Raw genomic sequence first — 20973 nt, forward strand, 5'->3', positions numbered from 1 at the left:
AATGCTGGTCACACTGGGAGGAGACTTACAGACTGGCGAGGAGAAGCCATCAGAGCTGGCTGCAGTAGTCCTCCGGTGATTGCCTCAGATGAGACGCAGGTGATTTGGAGGCGGCCCAATCCGAGGGTGTAGGCCACTGCAGCCTCCCACGGCTCCCTGGATGCCGAGCCACGGGTCGTGACACTCTCAGGCACCTTCCCCTCATAGAGGAGTATGCTTTGGGCATTGTGATGCTGTTCCCCTCACTCAAAGATCCATATGCAGACAAAGGCTATGTAATAGTCAACACAAAATTGTTTAATGCTGGACATAAAAATTATCTGATATTTTGTTATGAGCTAAATCTGACAAAATATTTTGTATTTTCACTTATCCAGGAGCACTTCTTTGATGCAGCAAGTGGTACAGGATACATTTCTTTCAGTTTCTGAAAACTGTCCAAAGAAAGATTCGTTGTGGATCTCCAACACAACCTAATACAGGGAGTGCAGAATTATTAGGCAAATGAGTATTTTGTCCACATCATCCTCTTCATGCATGTTGTCTTACTCCAAGCTGTATAGGCTCGAAAGCCTACTACTAATTAAGCATATTAGGTGATGTGCATCTCTGTAATGAGAAGGGGTGTGGTCTAATGACATCAACACCCTATATCAGGTGTGCATAATTATTAGGCAACGTCCTTTCCTTTGGCAAAATGGGTCAAAAGAAGGACTTGACAGGCTCAGAAAAGTCAAAAATAGTGAGATATCTTGCAGAGGGATGCAGCAGTCTCAAAACTGCAAAGCTTCTGAAGCGTGATCATCGAACAATCAAGCGTTTCATTCAAAATAGTCAACAGGGTCGCAAGAAGCGTGTGGAAAAACCAAGGCGCAAAATAACTGCCCATGAACTGAGAAAAGTCAAGCGTGCAGCTGCCAAGATGCCACTTGCCACCAGTTTGGCCATATTTCAGAGCTGCAACATCACTGGAGTGCCCAAAAGCACAAGGTGTGCAATACTCAGAGACATGGCCAAGGTAAGAAAGGCTGAAAGACGACCACCACTGAACAAGACACACAAGCTGAAACGTCAAGACTGGGCCAAGAAATATCTCAAGACTGGTTTTTCTAAGGTTTTATGGACTGATGAAATGAGAGTGAGTCCTGATGGGCCAGATGGATGGGCCCGTGGCTGGATTGGTAAAGGGCAGAGAGCTCCAGTCCGACTCAGACGCCAGCAAGGTGGAGGTGGAGTACTGGTTTGGGCTGGTATCATCAAAGATGAGCTTGTGGGGCCTTTTCGGGTTGAGGATGGAGTCAAGCTCAACTCCCAGTCCTACTGCCAGTTTCTGGAAGACACCTTCTTCAAGCAGTGGTACAGGAAGAAGTCTGCATCCTTCAAGAAAAACATGATTTTCATGCAGGACAATTCTCCATCACACGCGTCCAAGTACTCCACAGCGTGGCTGGCAAGAAAGGGTATAAAAGAAGAAAAACTAATGACATGGCCACCTTGTTCACCTGATCTGAACCCCATTGAGAACCTGTGGTCCATCATCAAATGTGAGATTTACAAGGAGGGAAAACAGTACACCTCTCTGAACAGTGTCTGGGAGGCTGTGGTTGCTGCTGCACGCAATGTTGATGGTGAACAGATCAAAACACTGACAGAATCCATGGATGGCAGGCTTTTGAGTGTCCTTGCAAAGAAAGGTGGCTATATTGGTCGCTGATTTGTTTTTGTTTTGTTTTTGAATGTCAGAAATGTATATTTGTGAATGTGGAGATGTTATATTGGTGTCACTGGTAAAAATAAATAATTGAAATGGGTATATATTTGTTTTTTTGTTAAGTTGCCTAATAATTATGCACAGTAATAGTCACCTGCACACACAGATATCCCCCTAAAATAGCTAAAACTAAAAACAAACTAAAAACTACTTCCAAAAACATTCAGCTTTGATATTAATGAGTTTTTTGGGTTCATTGAGAACACGGTTGTTGTTCAATAATAAAATTATTCCTCAAAAATAAACTTGCCTAATAATTCTGCACTCCCTGTAGGTTGACAGACAGTTCTTCGGGTGGTCCAAATCTCGAAAGGACTGAATGTTACACACCAGCTTGATGGTGATTCTTGCAAGGAGGTCGTGTCTTTGCTCAACCATACTACAGACAACTCTGTGATTTTTCCAGAAGATGAAAGAGACCATTCAGCACTATTGGAGGCTTGTTAATGACCCAAGCAGAAGCGTTGGTATCCTATCCACTTTTCCAAGATTCCTGGATACAAAAGGAATGGTAAGTTAGAATTCTTTTTTTTTTTAATGTTTGGAATTTGGAGCTAGCAGTTGTTTCAAATACAATTTTCTTTCTTAAAGGTGGAGCAAAACTTCACTCTCCTGTTCGCTGATGACACATCCTCCAGGTTGCTTCAGAAATGAAAGACATTCTTCAGGCCAAATGCCATAAAAGAGGCTGAAAAGCTCACTTTAACACCCTTTAACAAAGTAAATCTTTGTCCAGTTTTTCTAGTTTTGATCTTAGAATGTAATATAAAGTCAAACAAAGCATTGTCCGTTTTGTTTGTATGATGATCCTGAACTAATAATCCTATAGATTTTTTTCTTCTTCGGTATCTCTAACGATTTCATCTACTTTTTGATAACTTTCAACAATAGACATGGGAGAGATGGAAGTCTCTTAACTTTCCCCTGTTTTCATTGTTAAACAGATCAAAACATTTGATGAAATGGTATTAATTTTGTGTGTTTTCATCTTCAGCCTTTGAACAAGAAATGGCATTGCTGTTGTTGTTGCTACATCTCCTTCCACCACCACCAGGAGGACAAAGGTCTCCAAAAATCAGTGCGAGTGATGCAAGTCAGAGACTTGTAGTCTTTCATAAGGTAATTATATCATGAAATTTCAATAATATCAAAGTCTTTGAGCAATCTCTTCTGCATTTTTTTCTGTATTTAGACACCATTTCTGTGAATAATTATTAGTTTCCTTATGTCAACCCCAGTCATGCTGGAGTCTGGAAGAGCATCTCTGCAATCAACAAGGTCGGCAACCATACCTCCTCGCTGTCAGGCAAAAGAAGAGCAAGACTGACACACACCAGGCGAGCCACTCACTCGGGGCATTTGATGAACTTTTCAAAGCACATTTTGTGTTTAATTTGTCCCAAGTGAATATAAAACTGGACCTGTTATTTGCAGTGCAGTGGAAGAAGACACGCCTGTCTTTCGCCAAATAAGTGACTTACTTTTGGTTGAAGATGAAAATTTTTTTTATGGGAAACAGGTTGTTTACAGAGTGTTTTGATAACCATCTATATGCATTCAGAGTCGTACATGCTAAGCAGAGATGCATAGTGAATATGTCAGATCTAAAGTTTTATAAATCTTTTGACATGCAAAGGTCATACAATGTTTCAGATGAGACAGTGTACATTGTACCGTCATTCACAATTTTTTGAAGACACAATAAATGTCCTTTTGGGGAATATTTATTTTGTGGAATTTAATTATTTCTCAGAATTTAATTTTAACACTTTTCAGTGTAGAAAGCCTGACACTATAGGGAGTGAAGCCAACACTAACCAGAAGGTTAAAAATGTTAAAACATGAACTCTGGCCTGGTGTTAAATATTATAACTATTTCAAAAATGTTGATTTAACTCTTAAGAGTGTATAAATAATATATAAACCCTGAAAAAGTGTTGAAAATAATTCTGTTGGAGCTAATTTAACACTGGTCTTTTTGCTGTGCATACTCTGTCTCCAACATAGCCCCCTGGCTACCCACCGTAACCTGCTGGGGTAGACGGCCTGGAAACTGGCTCATCTCTCTCATTGACTTCAGGCCAACACGGCTCATCATCTAAGGTCACCTTTTTCTTTGAGGAACACATCACCAGTTAGTTCAACCAAAATGGACGACATAATGAGAATTTGAGTGTCAATCCTAACATTCAGACTTCATATGTTCCTATAAGGGCTGTTCACGTTTCATACTCGGCTCTGTAGAATGTACCGTGCAGAAAAACAGCAGCAATTTGGGGGGGCAGGAAACTTCCATCTGGACACCAACGTCCTTGACTTCACATTTTTCAGTGCTGATGTTACCATTATAGAAAGACACAAACAGTGTAATCACAGTGATGACATTACAGGAGAAGAAACACAAAGCAATGAATCAGCTTTAAACAGGAACACAGTAAAATGACCTCATACTTCAGATTTGCCACTTACAAATAAATCCAGTTAAACACAAATAGATGCAGAAATTCCTGCACCATTTGTTTGTTCAGAGCTTATTCTCTGCAGTGGTAAACTCACCTTACAAAAAAGCCATCTGCGCCACCAGGAAGCCTTCTTTGATTTGTTCCTCTGAGCCTCAGCTGGAGGTGAGACGGGTGCAGAAGAGGTGGCTGGAGTGTCAGGGACCACATGTTCATCTGTGAGATCCTTTTGTGCACTCACACTGGAAAGATAACAGAGAAGATCAGTCTGCTGTAATGCACTCAAACTGCCCTCAGTGCCTCAAGAAAGTCAGCTGGACCGACTGCTTGCACTAAAAAAAAATGAAAAGTTGACTTTAATTAAAATTATTTTGTCAACAGGTTCCACGAAATTGCATTGTGTTAGTTTAAAGCAAAAATGTTTAGTTCATCTAATTTTAAAAAACTACTTCAGATTAACAACAGATATTTAAGACTACCTAAATCAAGTTATGTTGTATGAACATAGATGATATATTTACAGGTTAGATAGTTTAGATTAGTTACTTCAACACATTTCTTATTTGTGGCAGTAAAATGTTAAATTTAAGTTAGATTAATTCAAATATTATATTTTCAGCCACCTTGTGCTTTACTAATTAGTTTTACATAAATCTATTTTGTCAACAGGTTCCACACAAATGAATTAAGTACATCCAACTTATTTTTTTAAATTTCTTTTATTGACAACACATTCAGTGAGCATTTGTGTAAAACCGGTCCGAAACAAAACACGACAGCTCATTAGGGTTAGTAACTAACAGTATGTAGACAGATGCAACATCACGACTTTAAATTAAATGTCTGTATCTGCCAGAAATAGAAGAAAAAAAACATTGAAGACCACATAACATGTTGATAAGATGACACTTGAGTTATGCACATGTGATGCTAGTAAGGTCTGTGGAGTGTTTTTTCTTTTAGTGTCTAAAATGGATAGCAAAGTTGCTATTTGCAATGATTGCTTAGGGTCAGTCCAGTAACACAACGCCAATGAAGTGCTTTCCTTTAACACTGCAAAGTGAAGTGTCCACCTCAACAGCCACAATTAAAAAAAATTAATGTAATAATAATAATAATAATAATAATAAATAGTCCACTGATATTAGCAATCAAAGAAAATTATATCACCATCCCAAATAAAACTTTAATAAAACATGCCAACATTATGGTCTAACAATAAAACAGCTTGTCAGCGTTCAGTTTTTTTGCAACAGCACAGCAGTAACCATTTAACACTTGCCACTGTCAACGTTTATTTTACCAGTGTTTGGGCAAAAAGCTTAATTTGTAAACATTTTAACATGGAAACAATTGTTCGTCTTTAAAAGTCCGCAAAATATACATTCATCCTGTATTCCTAACTTACCCTTATTCCTAGTATGTATTGCAATTACCTTTACAATGCACACAATGTAGCACAAACAGAATATGAACATATTTCCACCTCATAACTACGGTGGCCCCTAGAGACAAAGCATGTATAAACTCCAAAACACTTACAAATTCCAAATAGCACGCACAAACTCCTCAACACGTACAAAATCCAAAACACATGCAAACTCCAAGACATGTACAAACTCCAAAACAGGTACAAAATCCAAAACACGTACAAAATCCAAGACACGTGCAAACACCGAGACAGGTACAAAATACAAAACAGGTACAAAATCCAAAACACACGCAAAATCCAAAACACGTGCAAACACCAAGACAGGTACAAAATCCAAAACATCTACAAAATCCAAAACACATGCAAAATCCAAAACACGTGCAAAATCCAAAACACGTACAAACTCCAAAACACATGCAAACTCCAAAACACGTACAAAATCCAAAACGCGTACAAAATCCAAAACACGTGCAAAATACAAAACACGTACAAAATACAAAACACGTGCAAACTCCAAAACACGTACAAAATCCAAAACACATGCAAACTCCAAAACACAACGGAAGTGCTCCAGGACGCTAGGGGCAGTGTTGAGCTCGATTTGCAAAATAAACGGCAAGTTTGTTGCAAACACATGGGCTCTAGTCTCCGTCGCGCTTCCCAGGTTGCCTAGCAACCATGATACTAACAGCTGGAAACGTGTCATACAACTTTTTTTGACAGAAATGAAGGAGAACATATTTTTTTCATTTGTTTGTTTGTTTCTACAAGAGCTTTGTGTGATTTGATAAGTATCTGAGGCTGAGACCACAGGACAGTAAAACATGATTTTTGGGCTTCATTTCTGTACTGAACAGTCATTTAAGATTAGCTAGTAAATAACAATTAGCTAATGTTGTTCATAAGACTAAAGTCATATCACTTTGGTAATGTAAATATAATATGGCCAATATTATGGTTATTATATTAGTCATTATTAGCTATTACAGCAGTGAACATGAACTCTGTGTCAAATACTGAGCTTCAGTACAGATTCAAGTTGCAGTTATTTACATGTCTTACCACCTTAAATCTTCACTCAAAGACAAGTATATAGGAATGACTGCCAAATTTATTTGCCACTGAAGCCGAAGGATGGCATCTGAATAAAACCTCTCTTGACATGCCTAGATGACATTAAAGCTTGGTTGGCTCTAAACTTTTTAAATTTGAATGAAAAGAAAACAGATTTGTTGGTGTTTGGACCCAGTGGCCCCTGTGAGTCCTCTTCTTTTCATTTGGAACCCCTGGAGGTTTATTTTAAACCTGTTGTTACTGCCCAAGGTTTTAAGTTGGACCAGTCCATTTTTATCATTTAAGGCGACTGGCAAGAGTGAAATCTTTTCTTTCTAGGCAGCACTTTGAAACCGTGATCCATGCTTTTATTTCTTCCCCTGTGGGCTACTGTAACGCACTTTATGTGGGGGTCAGTCAGTTGTTACTCTGACATCTGCAGCTGGTTCAAAATGTATATTGACAGTGCATATATAGGTGTATCATATATAAGAGACAAATGTTGTTCCTTCAGTATGTTGGCATTACTAAATTTGGCTCAATGCTTACATACATGTGTAAAAAGAAAATGTACAAGCTGTGATAACCGTTTCTGATAAAATGAAGAGTAGACTGATGTATTAAATATTCCTTTATTGGGTGAGAAAATCAGACCATGTCATAACTGCTTTAAGTCATACAGAATAGATATCAGAGCCTTAAACAGGCTGACTTCTGCTAAATGGGTCAAACTGGGCAGAAAGTATACAAACACATAACATCCTTATAGAATATGATGTAACACTATAGATCAACTTACCTCAGAATATATAAAGCATATAAACAATTACAGCAATATGATGCAACAAACACAGCAGTGCTACTGATCCAAAATACTCAAAGCTTCATAGAACTGAAACAAACATTTATTTTTAGTTCCATTCTGCTGCTGATACATACTTTAGGTTTCTGAACATTAAACTTGTTGCTGCCTTTCATAGTGTGTAACCTGAAGGCCCTGAGTACTTTCTCCCACACTGAAAACACGGGAATGATAAAAATTATTTGAACATTACCTAATAAGACTGATTCAGGACAGACAATTAGTTATTTTAAACTTTTCTAGCAGTCCTTCACAAACAGGGAACAGTCTGTCTATTCTCTCCATCTGTCAGCCGCTGCTGGCTCTTCCTCCTCCTCTTCCTCACATACTGCTGAGATTGTCCTGGTGGATCATCAGGGGTGCAAAGCCTCACAGATGATGTGCAGCAGTGGGTCCCTCAGTCTGTCCTCACTCTGGACACTTGCACGTGTCACACATAGAAATCAAATGTGTGATAAGCTGCAGGATTCAAACACAAGTGTGACTTATAAATACATGTTCATACTTTTATTCCACAATCAGAGAGAAAGAAACAGAGAGAGAGTGCAGGACAGACAGACAGGTGACAGTCTCAGGTGTACACACTGCTACAAAACAGCACCAGAGAAGGAGGATTTAGTGTTTGTGTCATTACCAGTGCTAAACAAGAAGAGTTCCCAGATGGTGCAGTGGACACATGTGTGACTCCTGTGATTAAAGCATCTTTCTTTCAGCTTAACGAGTGAACCGTCAGCTGACTGACATGACTGACTTTAATTACGCATAAAATCATCACATTCTCTGTAAGATTAAAGTCAGCTATTGAACGGCGAATATTTTGAAGTAAAGGCTTTAAAACCAAGTTAGTACAAACGTCGCTAATGTCACATAACTTTCCCGACATGTTGCCAACAGTAATGTTTTAATGTTCTTCATTATAAAAACATTTGCGCATAAATAAGTGACATAATATTCAGTACTTACTTCTGAAAGTTTACTCTTCGTCCGCTCCGCTTCCGCCGTTTTTTTTCGGCAAAATTATCCACACCACCGCCGCGCTATGAAGTCTGGGATATGTTGGGCCATGAAGGCTACACCGACCCATCCTTAAAATTCAGGGAAATTAAGGACTGCATTTGAGGGCCGCATTTCGAGCAGCCTTTGAATTGGGACAGTCTTCGTCGTGTCGCTGTGACATAATCGGCCTTAAAATGCGGCCTTTAAGGCTGCAGACCCCAAATCCGGTCATTGGTACTTCCTGTCTTGTGTAGTTACTAGGTAACAAAAGCTCAACACTGCCCCTAGCGTCCTGGAGCACTTCGTTGTGTTTTGGAATTTGCATGTGTTTTGGGGTATGCGTGTGTTTTGGATTTTGCATGTGTTTTGGAGTTTGCGCGTGTTTTGGAGTTTGCATGTGTTTTGTATTTTGCACGTGTTTTGTATTTTGCACGTGTTTTGTATTTTGTACGTGTTTTGTATTTTGCACGTGTTTTGGATTTTGCACGTGTTTTGGATTTTGCACGTGTTTTGGATTTTGCACGTGTTTTGGATTTTGTACGTGTTTTGGAGTTTGCACGTGTTTTGGATTTTGTAAGTGCTTTGGAGTTTGCGTGTGTTTTGGATTTTGCACGTGTTTTGGATTTTGTACCTGTTTTGGATTTTGCATGTGTTTTGGATTTTGTACGTGTTTTGGAGCTTGCATGTGTTTTGGAGTTTGTAAGTGTTTTGGATTTTGCAAGTGTTTTGGAGTTTGTACGTGCTTTGTCTCTAGGGGCCACCGTACATAACAATATGCCTTGAACGCTAATATACACACCACCCTTCAACATTTCTGGTGCAGTATCATCTCTCGACTAAATCCTTTGAATCTCAATTAAATCCCCCCCCACCCCAGAAGAGTAAAATCTCTCAAATTGTAGTAGTTTACAAAATTTTCTAAATTTCTCTTAAATGTAATTTTCCCTTTATCTGTCATTTTCAACAAATTCCCATTTTATTCCCATTCAGCCTCCGAAAAACTTCTGTCCATCTGACAGAACATTCATCATCCAAATTAAGGGTTGGCTTATTCATTCAGTTTATTCTTGAGCATCTGTACCTTGGTCAAGAGTCTGCTGACATACAGATGAAGGAAGAGCTTCTGAAGTACTTCAAATATAGCTTTCAGTCTTGAGGTTAACTGAGATTCAATGCATATGTCCCACCCATTAAGAGTGCACATGCAGAGGCCAGGTCTTCCAGGTCATGCAGAACACCCGAGATGGTTATACCCACAACTTTTCTTGTTTTGTTTATATCTAAACTTTAAATATAAAAATAGAAACTGTTGAAATTACCTGGACTGCCTCAGCCCAGGTGATGTAATATTAGCAGATAGAGGGTTTGATGTTGCAGAATTTTTGGAGCTGTACCATGCTGAACTGAAGACCCAGCTTTCACCAATGGGAAGAACTAACTGGCCCCTAGGATATGAAAAGTGGCAGGTTAGCCTTCTTAGAGTGTCAGACTTCCATCAGTAATGAGGGACATCTAAAAGCTGATGTGTACTGTAAACCTACGCATATGGATCAGTATTTAAGGTTTGACTCTCAATATCCTCGAGCACAAACTGGGCGTCATCAGGACGCTACAACACAGAGCGAACACCATCCCCACAGACACAGCGGCCAGGGAGGCAGAAGAACGGCACATCAAGGAGGCCCTGAGTAAATGTGTGTATAAAAGGCTCTGGGATTTTATGTCTATGTTCTGCAATATTGTGTGGGGTGGAGTCGTAGGAAATGACGTAGGCAGAAGTTGGGGGTAACGCGAGGCTACTCGAGAAGGGGAGATTGTTTCCGTGTTAGTTCTGTTTACCTCGTAAGCTGTGTTCCTGGTTGCCATCCTTCACGGTGATGCTCCGAGTGTTAAGTTCATGACTGGAAGTAAGTTTCCTTGAATATGTTTATTTTCCGATTCTGATGTTGGCCGCGGCTTTAGTTACATTCTACGGCATTGTAGCACCGCATTTTTTCATCTCGTGACTCGAAGCATGTGCCGCCGGCCGCCGCCATTATGTAGTAATTTTATTCGGCCACACGATGGCGCCAAAGTCCTTTGTTTACAGTTAGAGTGGATGTTTCGGCTATGTATGACATTCTCACTGTGTTTAATTGTGTCCTTTCTGTGTTTGGAGCAAGAGATGTAAGATTGGCATAGTTCAAATTATATATGTCCTGTTATGTGTATATTCAGATGGATGTGTTGGTTTATTTCATTTAATTCTTTATGTTTATCTTAGTGAAGCTGTTGCTGTATATATTTATATACTCATGGCAACTTGTTTGTTACTACAGACTGCTGGCAACACTGAGCATCTAGGTGGCAATAAAACAGCTGGCGGTGACAATCCAGCAAAGTGGAAGCCTGTTGTCCTCCTTCCTGTATCCTGACCGATACACCATCTTGTTAGCTGCTGAACCTAAAAGAACTAGCCCTCACCAAGTACTCCTCAACATTGGTCCTTTGAGCTGGATGAGTTATCAAGATGGAGCCAGATGGAGCGACATGTCCTGATGCAAGGCCTAAACGCCATACATGTCGACCAAGCCGGTTTGAGGACTTTGATGTTAACTATACAGGCCACCTCTTTAGGGAAATGCTGCAGTGGGATACCCCACAGCCTCACACAAGAAGCAACAGAGTTCAGCCTCAGTATAGTCATACGCCACCCCTCTACAGCGACAGGGATGGGGCCTATTACAATACACCCCCTCCACTGGGAAGAAGTGAACAAGATGTGGACCTTAATAGAGCCTCTCACCTGAATTTGCACCTTCCAATTTGCCAGGGTCTTCAATACACACATTTCATACAGAATTCAGAGCCTTGCAGGCCGAAAGAGAGCAGCTACTCCAATCACAGCAAGTTTTACAGGAGGGCCTCAAAGAACTGAAGGAAGCAAAGAGTGACCTCAGAGAGCTGATTGAAGTGGCTCACCTGCTGAGGAAGGATATGGCTCACCTGACTGCCTCACAGCCTAGCACCAATCATCCCCCCAAACGCGGTTCAGGAGAGGTATACACCACCCCTGAGACAATGCCACAGGAGGAGGATGAGGAGGTGTGGCCCGACCCACCGCCATGGCCTGAACCGATGGAAGAGTTGCACACGGGATTCTCCCAAATGAAGGTTGACGAACAATACTCCGATGATGGTGTACAGTACCACCCTCTACCCCGCACAGCATATTTCGCTGGTGAGCCTTCGCTGCCAAGTCATCGCTGCACCCCATATCAGGACCCTGTGGTTAAGGATGGAAACACGTTTCATGCCCCTCCACAACACTCTGTGCCATCCCCCTGCTGGGCACCAAGTAAGACAGATTTGCTCCCAACCAAGCCTGTTCCAGCCAGTTCCCCCTCTCTTGTCACTGGAGTAACCAGTGGGCACGGCAGCAACCCATCTGCTCCTCTTTCGGCTGAGCTTGTGTACAGGGGGCCCAAACCAACCATTCCAAGGTTCATTCATTCTGATCCCTCTGAGTTTGCTAGGCTCCACATGGCTTTAGAGAACCTACTCCCTCCTAATGCTACTGAGCTCTTCAAGTATCAGATACTTGTGGACCACCTCAAATTAGATGAAGCTCGACTTATTGCCGATGCTTACCTGAACTCACCCAAGCCTTATACTGACACCATGGCAGCCCTCCACGACAAATTTGGACAACCTCATCAGCTCGCCTTGAGAAAGATAGCAAGTGTCCTGGATGGTCCTGAAATAAGGCGAGGTGACACAGTAGCCTTCCAAAGGTTCTCCCTTCAGGTGCAGTCACTAGTTGGGCTGTTACAAACATTAGGACTGGAAGGAGAAGTGGAGTTGAACTGTGGGTCCCACGTTGCCCGACTAATAAGTAAGCTTCCTGCCGAACAGAGAGCTGATTTTCGTCGACACCAGTTTAAGCAGCCCAGGAGCACCTACACTCTGTACGACCTATCTGCATGGCTTCGTCAGGAGTCCTGGTGTCAAGGATTTGACGGCCAAGCAGGTGTAAGAAGCAGTAGAGAAAGGACCAGTGTAAAGGCTGAGGCCCGTCCAGGCCGACAAACCGTGACAGTCCTACATAACCTAAAGGGGCCATCAGAACACACTTTTCCACCAGTGAAGGAGAGTTGAGCTAGAGGGAAGGTCAAGAACAAAGCCTACTGTGCCTACTGTGAGAGCACAGAACACTATTTCAGCCAATGTGATGATGTAGCCAAGCTCTCCAAAGAGGAAATAAAGGACTGGATACAGGTCAACAAACGATGCTGGCGCTGTGCCCGAACTCATTTAGCTGCTCAGTGCACACTAAAGAAACCCTGCAGCCGCTGCCAGGGTAAACATCTGCTGGCTCTTCACGAGGTAAATGCCAGGACAGAAGGAAACAACGCTGGCATGGCTGCAAAGGAGGAAAGCTGCCTAACCAGTTCGGCTTCGGGCTCACTCTACCTTGATCGCCATGGGGCTGGCAATCGTGTCATGCTGAAGATTGTACCTGTGCTTTTGAGCCATGGAGAGCGGACTCTAGACACCTATGCTATACTTGATGACGGTTCAGAGAGGACCATGCTGCTCCCTGCTGCTGCAAAGACTCTTGGTCTGGCAGGCATCCCGGAGGACCTGCCATTACGAACCGTCCGCCAAGATATTCAGATGCTTCATGGGCATACCGTATCCTTCAGCGTCTCTGCTGCTACCAACCCTGGATCCTACTACAAGATTGATGAAGCGTTTACAGCTGATCGTCTCAACTTAGCTCACCATACCTATCCTATCGACCAGCTGAGAAGGAAGCACAAATACCTGCATGGGATCCCGGTCCCTGCCCTGAAGGAAGCCAAGCCTCTGCTTCTCATTGGTTCAGACCAGCCACACCTGATCACCCCCATAGAACCAGTCCGCCTCGGCCCACCTGGAAGCCCAGCAGCAGTCCACACCCGGCTTGGCTGGACCCTTCAAGGGCCAAGTCTTTTCATGGGGCGGCAGACCAAGCCTGTCCTATCCCTGTATACATCCGCCCAATCAGACGAGTTGCTCAAACATGTGGAGCGGCTCTGGCAGGTGGACGTGGTGCCTTACCGATCCGAGAAAGAGGTCACTCGGTCGAAACAGGATCAGCAGGCTCTGGCCCTGCTCAAGGCAAGAACAACTCGCAGGATGGTCGATGGAGTCTTCAGGTATGCTACACCTCTACTCCGTCACCCACAGATGCCGCCACTGAATGCACCAAAGGAATCAGTCATGGCCATGCTTCGAAGCACAGAAAGGCGCCTGTTAAAGGATCCCAGTCGGGCTGATGCCTACAGGGCAGAAATGCAGAAGCTGATCCAATCAGGAGCCGTGAAGGAAGTTACGCATGAGACTTCGCCCAAGGAGAACTGGTACATACCGCATCATCTTATCAGTCATAACGGGAAGAATCGCCTGGTGTTTAACTGTTCCCATGAATACCTTGGACAGTCCCTGAACCAGTTCCTGTTGCCTGGCCCTACTCTTGGAGCTTCCCTGCTGGGGGTGCTGGTCAGGTTTCGTGAACACCCCATAGCTGTGAGTGGAGACATCAAGGGGATGTTCCATCAGGTACTGCTCCTCCCTGAAGACCGGCCCCTGTTGAAGTTCCTTTGGCGGGACTTAAAGGTGAATGAACCCCCTAAAATCTTCGAGTGGCAGGTCCTGCCATTTGGGACAACTTCAAGCCCCTGCTGCGCCACCTTCGCCCTGCAGCATCACGTGATGGAGCACACACAGCCTGACGACAGCCTGAGATTCTCCATCGAGAGGTGTTTCTACGTAGACAACTGCCTACAGAGTGTTGGCTCACCGGAAGAAGCGAGAGATCTGGTGGATCGGCTATGAGAGTTGCTGAAATCAGCTGGCTTCGAGCTACGTCAGTGGGCTTGTAATGATCCAAGTGTCCTGAGCCATTTGCCTCCAGAAGCTAGATCACAGAGTCTGGATCTGTGGCTAGCCGAGGACAAATCCAACCCGCTAGAGACCACGCTCGGGCTCAGCTGGGACTGGAATACCGACTCCTTGGGTTATAAGCACAGGCCCGTGTCCTATGAGATGCCAACCCTCAGAAACATCTATAGAGTCCTAGCCTCACAGTACGACCCTTTGGGCTATCTGTTACCCTTCACCACTCGGGCCAAGCTCCTCCTCAGGCAGTTATGGGATAAGAAGCATGGTTGGGACGACTCGAATCTTCCCTCCACCCTCCTGCAAGCTTGGTCTGACTGGGAGGTGGAGCTTCAGTTTTTACCTCACCTTACCGTCCCACGTGCCTATGTTCCTGCCAGTGCTAACTTAAAGGGGGCCATTCGTGAGGTGCACATTTTTGGGGATGCTTCTGAGAAAGCTTATGGAGCGGTGTCCTATATGAGGACTGTAGAACAGGATGGGCAAGTTCACCTCACCTTCATCCTAGCTCGCTCCCGGGTAGCCCCCAAACAAGCTCTCTCTATTCCCCGCCTCGAGCTCTGCGGAGCTTTGCTGGCAGCGCAGCTGGCCAGTACCCTGAATAAGGAACTCACCTCAGCGATTGAAAGAACAGTTCTGTGGTCTGATTCGACCACTGTTCTTACCTGGTTGAGCTCACAGTCCTGCCGCTACAAGGTTTTTGTAGGAGCCAGGGTAGCTGAGATACAGGAGTTGACGGAACACTGTACCTGGCGCTACATAGACTCAGAGAGTAATCCAGCGGATGACCTGACGAGAGGGAAGGCTCTGGCTGAGCTCAAAGTGCCTAATCGGTGGTCGAATGGACCCACCTTTCTGCTCAACAGTCCTGACACATGGCCAGAGAACCCGAGCTCCGAGCCCAGTAATGACGAACTTGAGCTCCGGAAAACAGTCTTCTGTGGAACCTCTATCACCTCCACACCTACCTGTCAGGATGGAATGGCGTGCAAGACTTGGCAGGAGCTCTTGGATGTTACTGTTATAGAGCTTTGTGGTCAGGGACTCTCGACTGCGCCATCTAGTGCCGAGGACTATCAGAATGCTGAACAGGCCATCCTCCGGCAGGCTCAACGGGAGTCATTTCCCGAGGAGTGCAGATTGCTTTCAGAAAGGAAACCTGTCTCATCCAGAAGCCGCTTGCTTACCCTGGCACCTGAACTGGATACCTCAGCGGGCCTCATCAGAGTAGGGGGTCGGTTGCGACGCCTAGAAGGTCTTGACGGACCTATATTGCATCCGATTGTCTTGGATCCTTCACACCCTTTCACACGCCTGCTTATCCAGAAATATGATGTTGATCTGCATCATCCAGGCCCCGAACGGGTCTTCGCGGAGCTGCGGAGGTCTTACTGGATACTGCGTGGAAGAGAGGCAATTCGCAAGCACCAGCGAACCTGTCCCGAGTGTCAGCGTTGGAGGGCACAACCCTCTGTTCCCAAGATGGCTGACCTTCCAGCTGCTCGGCTTAGACTGTACAAACCCGCCTTTTACTCAACCGGTGTTGACTGTTTCGGGCCTATGTTTGTGAAGGTAGGAAGACGTCACGAGAAACGCTGGGGAATCATTTTTAAGTGTATGACGACGAGGGCGGTACATCTGGATCTCCTAAGTAGCTTAGACGCGGATGCGTTCCTCATGGCCCTGAGGCGATTCATAGCCAGAAGAGGGACACCGGCAGAGTTATGGTCTGACTGTGGGACCAATTTCAAAGGGGGAGAACGAGAACTCAGAGAAGCCTTTGCCAACATGTCAGAGACATTGCAAGAGAGGCTCGCCCGTCAGAAGATCAGATTCCAGTTCAACCCCCCGGCAGCCCCACATTTCGGAGGTGTATGGGAGAGGGAAATCCGTTCAGTGAAGACAGCTCTGCGCACCTAAGTGGGTTCCCAACCTCTTCACGAGGAGGTACTCCGTACAGTTCTGCTGGAGGTTGAATTGATCCTTAACGCAAAGCCCTTAGGCTACGTTTCCACCGACGTAGCCGATGTGGACCCTGTGACACCCAATAGTCTCCTCATGGGGCGGCCTGATGGATCACTACCCCAGGTGGTCTACTCGGAGACAGAGAACCTCAGTCGGCGACGTTGGAGGCACTCACAGATTCTTGCTGATCAGTTCTGGGCAAGATTCATCAGGGAATACTTACCTGGCTTACAGGCAAGGCAGAAGTGGCAGTCAACTCCTCCTGAACTTCTAGAAAAGGCAGTTGTTATGGTTGCAGATCCGCAGCTGCCTCGAGCCTTGTGGCCAATAGGCCATGTGATTAAGGTTCATCGTAGTGATGATGGACTTGTCCGATCTGCTGATGTGAACGTTAATGGACGTGTTTACACCAGACCAGTTGCTCGGTTGGTAGTTTTACCTGCCGTGCCATCGGAAGACAGCGATACTAAGCAGAATAGCAAGTCGCCTCCCTCAACTGATTAGGGAGCCTTTTTTCGGGGAGCAAATGTGTAACCACATTTGGGGGCGGCTGTATAAAAGGCTCTGGGATTTTATGTCTATGTTCTGCAATATTGTGTGGGGTGGAGTCGTAGGAAATGACGTAGGCAGAAGTTGGGGGTAACGCGAGGCTACTTGAGAAGGGGAGATTGTTTCCGTGTTAGTTCTGTTTACCTCGTAAGCTGTGTTCCTGGTTGCCATCCTTCACGGTGATGCTCCGAGTGTTAAGTTCATGACTGGAAGTAAGTTTCCTTGAATATGTTTATTTTCCGATTCTGATGTTGGCCGCGGCTTTAGTTACATTCTACGGCATTGTAGCACCGCATTTTTTCATCTCGTGACTCGAAGCATGTGCCGCCGGCCGCCGCCATTATGTAGTAATTTTATTCAGCCACATGATGGCGCCAAAGTCCTTTGTTTACAGTTAGAGTGGATGTTTCGGCTTTGTATGACATTCTCACTGTGTTTAATTGTGTCCTTTCTGTGTTTGGAGCAAGAGATGTAAGATTGGCATAGTTCAAATTATATATGTCCTGTTATGTGTATATTCAGATGGATGTGTTGGTTTATTTCATTTAATTCTTTATGTTTATCTTAGTGAAGCTGTTGCTGTATATATTTATATACTCATGGCAACTTGTTTGTTACTACAGACTGCTGGCAACACTGAGCATCTAGGTGGCAATAAAACAGCTGGCGGTGACAATCCAGCAAAGTGGAAGCCTGTTGTCCTCCTTCCTGTATCCTGACCGATACACCATCTTGTTAGCTGCTGAACCTAAAAGAACTAGCCCTCACCAAGTACTCCTCAACAATGTGGTTATCCCAGCTGGACTTTTGTCAAAAGTGCTGGAAAGACACCTAAGGAAAGCTCCAGCCCATCCAGGAGAGAAGGACGACCGCTGCCCAAGCGAAAAGCTGTAGTGATCCCATATGTGTCAGGAGTATCGGAGCAGTTGAGACGCATTTTTTCCTCTGTGGCTTTTAAACCCAAAAACATGCTGCACCAAAAATTGGTCCACCCCAAGGATCGGGTCCCCCAACACAAACAGAGTAACATAGTGCACGCTGTTAAGTGCCAGGAGGATTGCCAGGATTTATACATTGGGGAAACCAAATAACCTCTGGCGAAGCGGATGGCACAACACAGAAGAGCTACCTCGTCAGGCCAGGACTCTGCAGTCTGCACTCTGCATTTACACCTACAGGCCAGTGGACACTCTTTGAATGATGAGGAAGTACACATCCTGGACAGGGAGGAACGCTGGTTTGAGCGCGGAGTCAAGGAGGCCATTTACGTGAAAAGGGAAAGACCATCTCTGAATCGAGGAGGAGACCTAAGGGTACATTTTTTCGCCAACTTACAATGCTGTGATTGCAGCCATTCCCCAACTCTCTGTGAATGGTACTCATGGCCATTGATCAGTGGTCTTTGATCAGTGGGTTTTGGTCAGTGGTTGTTGGTCAATGGTCATGAGAATTTGCATAATTAAGATTAAGGAACTGATCTCCCAGCCCATTGTTCCTTCAGTGGGCTGGTTTCAGTCATTATGCAAATGTACTGTTTATATGATTGGGGACACCTGCAGTCACTTTGATGAGTGACGAAACGTTTCTCCCACAAAACGCTACGTCCAGATGAACAGAATCAACTTTTGGAGATTTACTTTCCTGGATGATGCACATTACCAACTCCGGAAGACGATCAAAGCAGCCAAACGTGAGTACAGGGACAGGGTGGAGCAACAGTTTGACAACCCTCGGAGTATGTGGCAGGGACTAAACACGATCACAGACTTTAGAGGGAAAACCAGCACACCGCAGACCACGGCCTCTCTGTGTGAGGATCTAAACGTATTCTACGCTAGATTCGACACAGCGAACACCATGAGACCGGACAGTGTGCGCACCGCGGATGACGTCAGTGCGCACACTGTGTCTGAGGAGGATGTGCGGAGGTGCTTCAGGAAGGTGAACGCACGCAAAGCTACTGGTCTGGACGGGATTCCCGGCCGCGTCCTCAAGTCATGCGCGGCTCAGCTGGCTGGAGTGTTCACGCACATCTTCAACCTTTCCCTCTCTCTGTCTGTAGTCCCAGCCTGCTTCAAAATGGCCACCATCGTCCCTGTACCCAAATCCTCCACCATCTCCTCATTGAACGACTGGCGACCTGTAGCCCTGACCCCCATCGTAAGCAAATGCTTCGAGAAGCTGGTCAGGGACTTCATCTGCTCTGCACTACCCGACTCACTGGACCCTCTACAGTTCGCATACCGCCACAACAGGTCCACTGATGATGCCATAGCCCTGACACTACACACTGCCCTGTCACACCTGGAGAAGAGAGACACGTATGTGAGAATGCTGTTTGTAGATTACAGCTCAGCATTCAATACCATCGTTCCCTCGAAGCTGGACAGGAAACTGCAGGATCTAGGACTGAGCAGCTCCCTCTGCAGCTGGATCCTTAGCTTCCTGTCTGACAGACGCCAAGTGGTCAGACTGGGCAGCATCACCTCATCCCCCGTCACACTGAACACTGGTGCTCCACAGGGGTGTGTACTGAGCCCTCTCCTATACTCACTCTACACCTACGACTGCACAACCACTAACAACTCCAACATCATTGTGAAGTTTGCGGACGACACTACAGTGGTGGGTCTTATCACCAATGGTGATGAGACGGCTTACAGGGAGGAGGTCAGCGCCCTGACCCACTGGTGTCAAGACAACCATCTCACCCTCAACGTCGCAAAGACAAAGGAGTTGATAGTGGACTTCCGGAGGTGCAGAGAAGTACACACCCCCATCACCATCAGCGGCGCTGCTGTGGAGAGAGTGAGCAGCTTCCGGTTCCTTGGCGTACATCTGGCTGAGGATCTTACGTGGTCAGTACACACAAACAAAACAGTGAAGAAGGCGCAGCAGCGCCTCTTCTTTCTCAGGAGACTGAAAAGATTCGGCATGAGCCCCCGCATCCTCAGGACCTTCTATCACTGTGCCATTGAGAGCATCCTCACTGGATGCATCACCACCTGGTATGGCAACAGCACCGCCTACAACTGCAAAGCTCTCCAGCGAGTAATGCGGTGCTCTGAACGGATAATTGGAGGTGAGCTTCCCTCCCTCCAAGACATCTACAGGAAGCGGTGCCTGAGGAAAGCGGGGAGGATCATCAAGGACCCCAGTCACCCCAGCCATAAACTGTTCAGACTACTTCCATCAGGAAGGAGGTTCTGCAGCATCCGATCCCGTACCAGCAGACTGAGAGACAGCTTTTTCCATCAGGCCATCAGACTGCTGAACACTTCATAGACACCTCAGCTTCACTACTGGAACTTTAACATTATGCACTCCATACTGTACAGTAATGCCACTGTTTTGCACATGTCTCACTCTGTATATTTTATTTTATTTATTTTATATATTTTATTTATTGTTTACTCTATTTAATTTGTAAAATATGTGTACACACACACACACACGTAGAAAAATATTTAGTATACACATCCAGAAATGCATATACTATTATATATTGTACATATATTTATTAGTTTCAGATGTAGCCATTCTTGTATTTTGCTTGTTTACATTATTGTATTTTGCACAACTCTGTTGCTTGTGAAGCTCGCACACAAGAATTTCACTCACATGTGCTGTACCAATGTACCTGCACATGTGATGTGACAATAAAAGTGATTTGATTTTGATTTGATGCATCGAGACTTCTTTTACAGATGAATTCACATATTCGTGGGAGCAAGCCTGTTCACAGAATAGAGTCTAAACGAGCTCTTACTTTCAGGTACAGTACAGTATATAGAGACGAGATGACGAGGCTCCAGTTACAGCAGTGCAAGAAACCATCGGGCCATCGAAGCATTTTTAAAAATTATTTTATTCTCCCGTCACTCTCCTCTGCTGTTTGTAGCTTCTTAAACAAGCAAGTGGATGCTTTCCTCCAGCTGTTTGAAGACCCCTTCAATGTTTCTGT

General features: G+C 44.7%; 1 protein-coding gene and 1 long non-coding RNA gene across 2 annotated transcripts; both read left to right on the forward strand.

Moving 5' to 3' along the window:
• The first annotated feature begins 2044 nt into the window (after positions 1-2044).
• LOC120746089 lies at positions 2045-3907 on the forward strand. The gene is made up of 4 exons (XR_005698773.1): positions 2045-2282; positions 2363-2491; positions 2766-2890; positions 3010-3907. It is a non-coding gene; the product is annotated as an uncharacterized LOC120746089 (long non-coding RNA).
• Positions 3908-14610: 10703 nt separating this feature from the next.
• LOC120746086 lies at positions 14611-17794 on the forward strand. Its single transcript, XM_040051357.1, has 2 exons — positions 14611-17221; positions 17633-17794. Exon 1 carries the CDS (start codon positions 14643-14645, stop codon positions 16413-16415), a length of 1773 nt encoding a protein of 590 aa, XP_039907291.1. The 5' UTR covers positions 14611-14642; the 3' UTR covers positions 16416-17221; positions 17633-17794.
• Positions 17795-20973: the final 3179 nt, after the last annotated feature.

The sequence above is a fragment of the Simochromis diagramma genome, unplaced genomic scaffold (genome assembly GCF_900408965.1).
Source record: "Simochromis diagramma unplaced genomic scaffold, fSimDia1.1 OVJJ01000107.1, whole genome shotgun sequence".
NCBI lineage: Eukaryota > Metazoa > Chordata > Actinopteri > Cichliformes > Cichlidae > Simochromis > Simochromis diagramma.

What these genes read in the sequence shown, in the direction of transcription:
- LOC120746086 (XM_040051357.1), top strand. Translation starts at nt 14,643, where the DNA reads ATGCCAACCCTCAGAAACATCTATAGAGTCCTAGCCTCACAGTACGAC.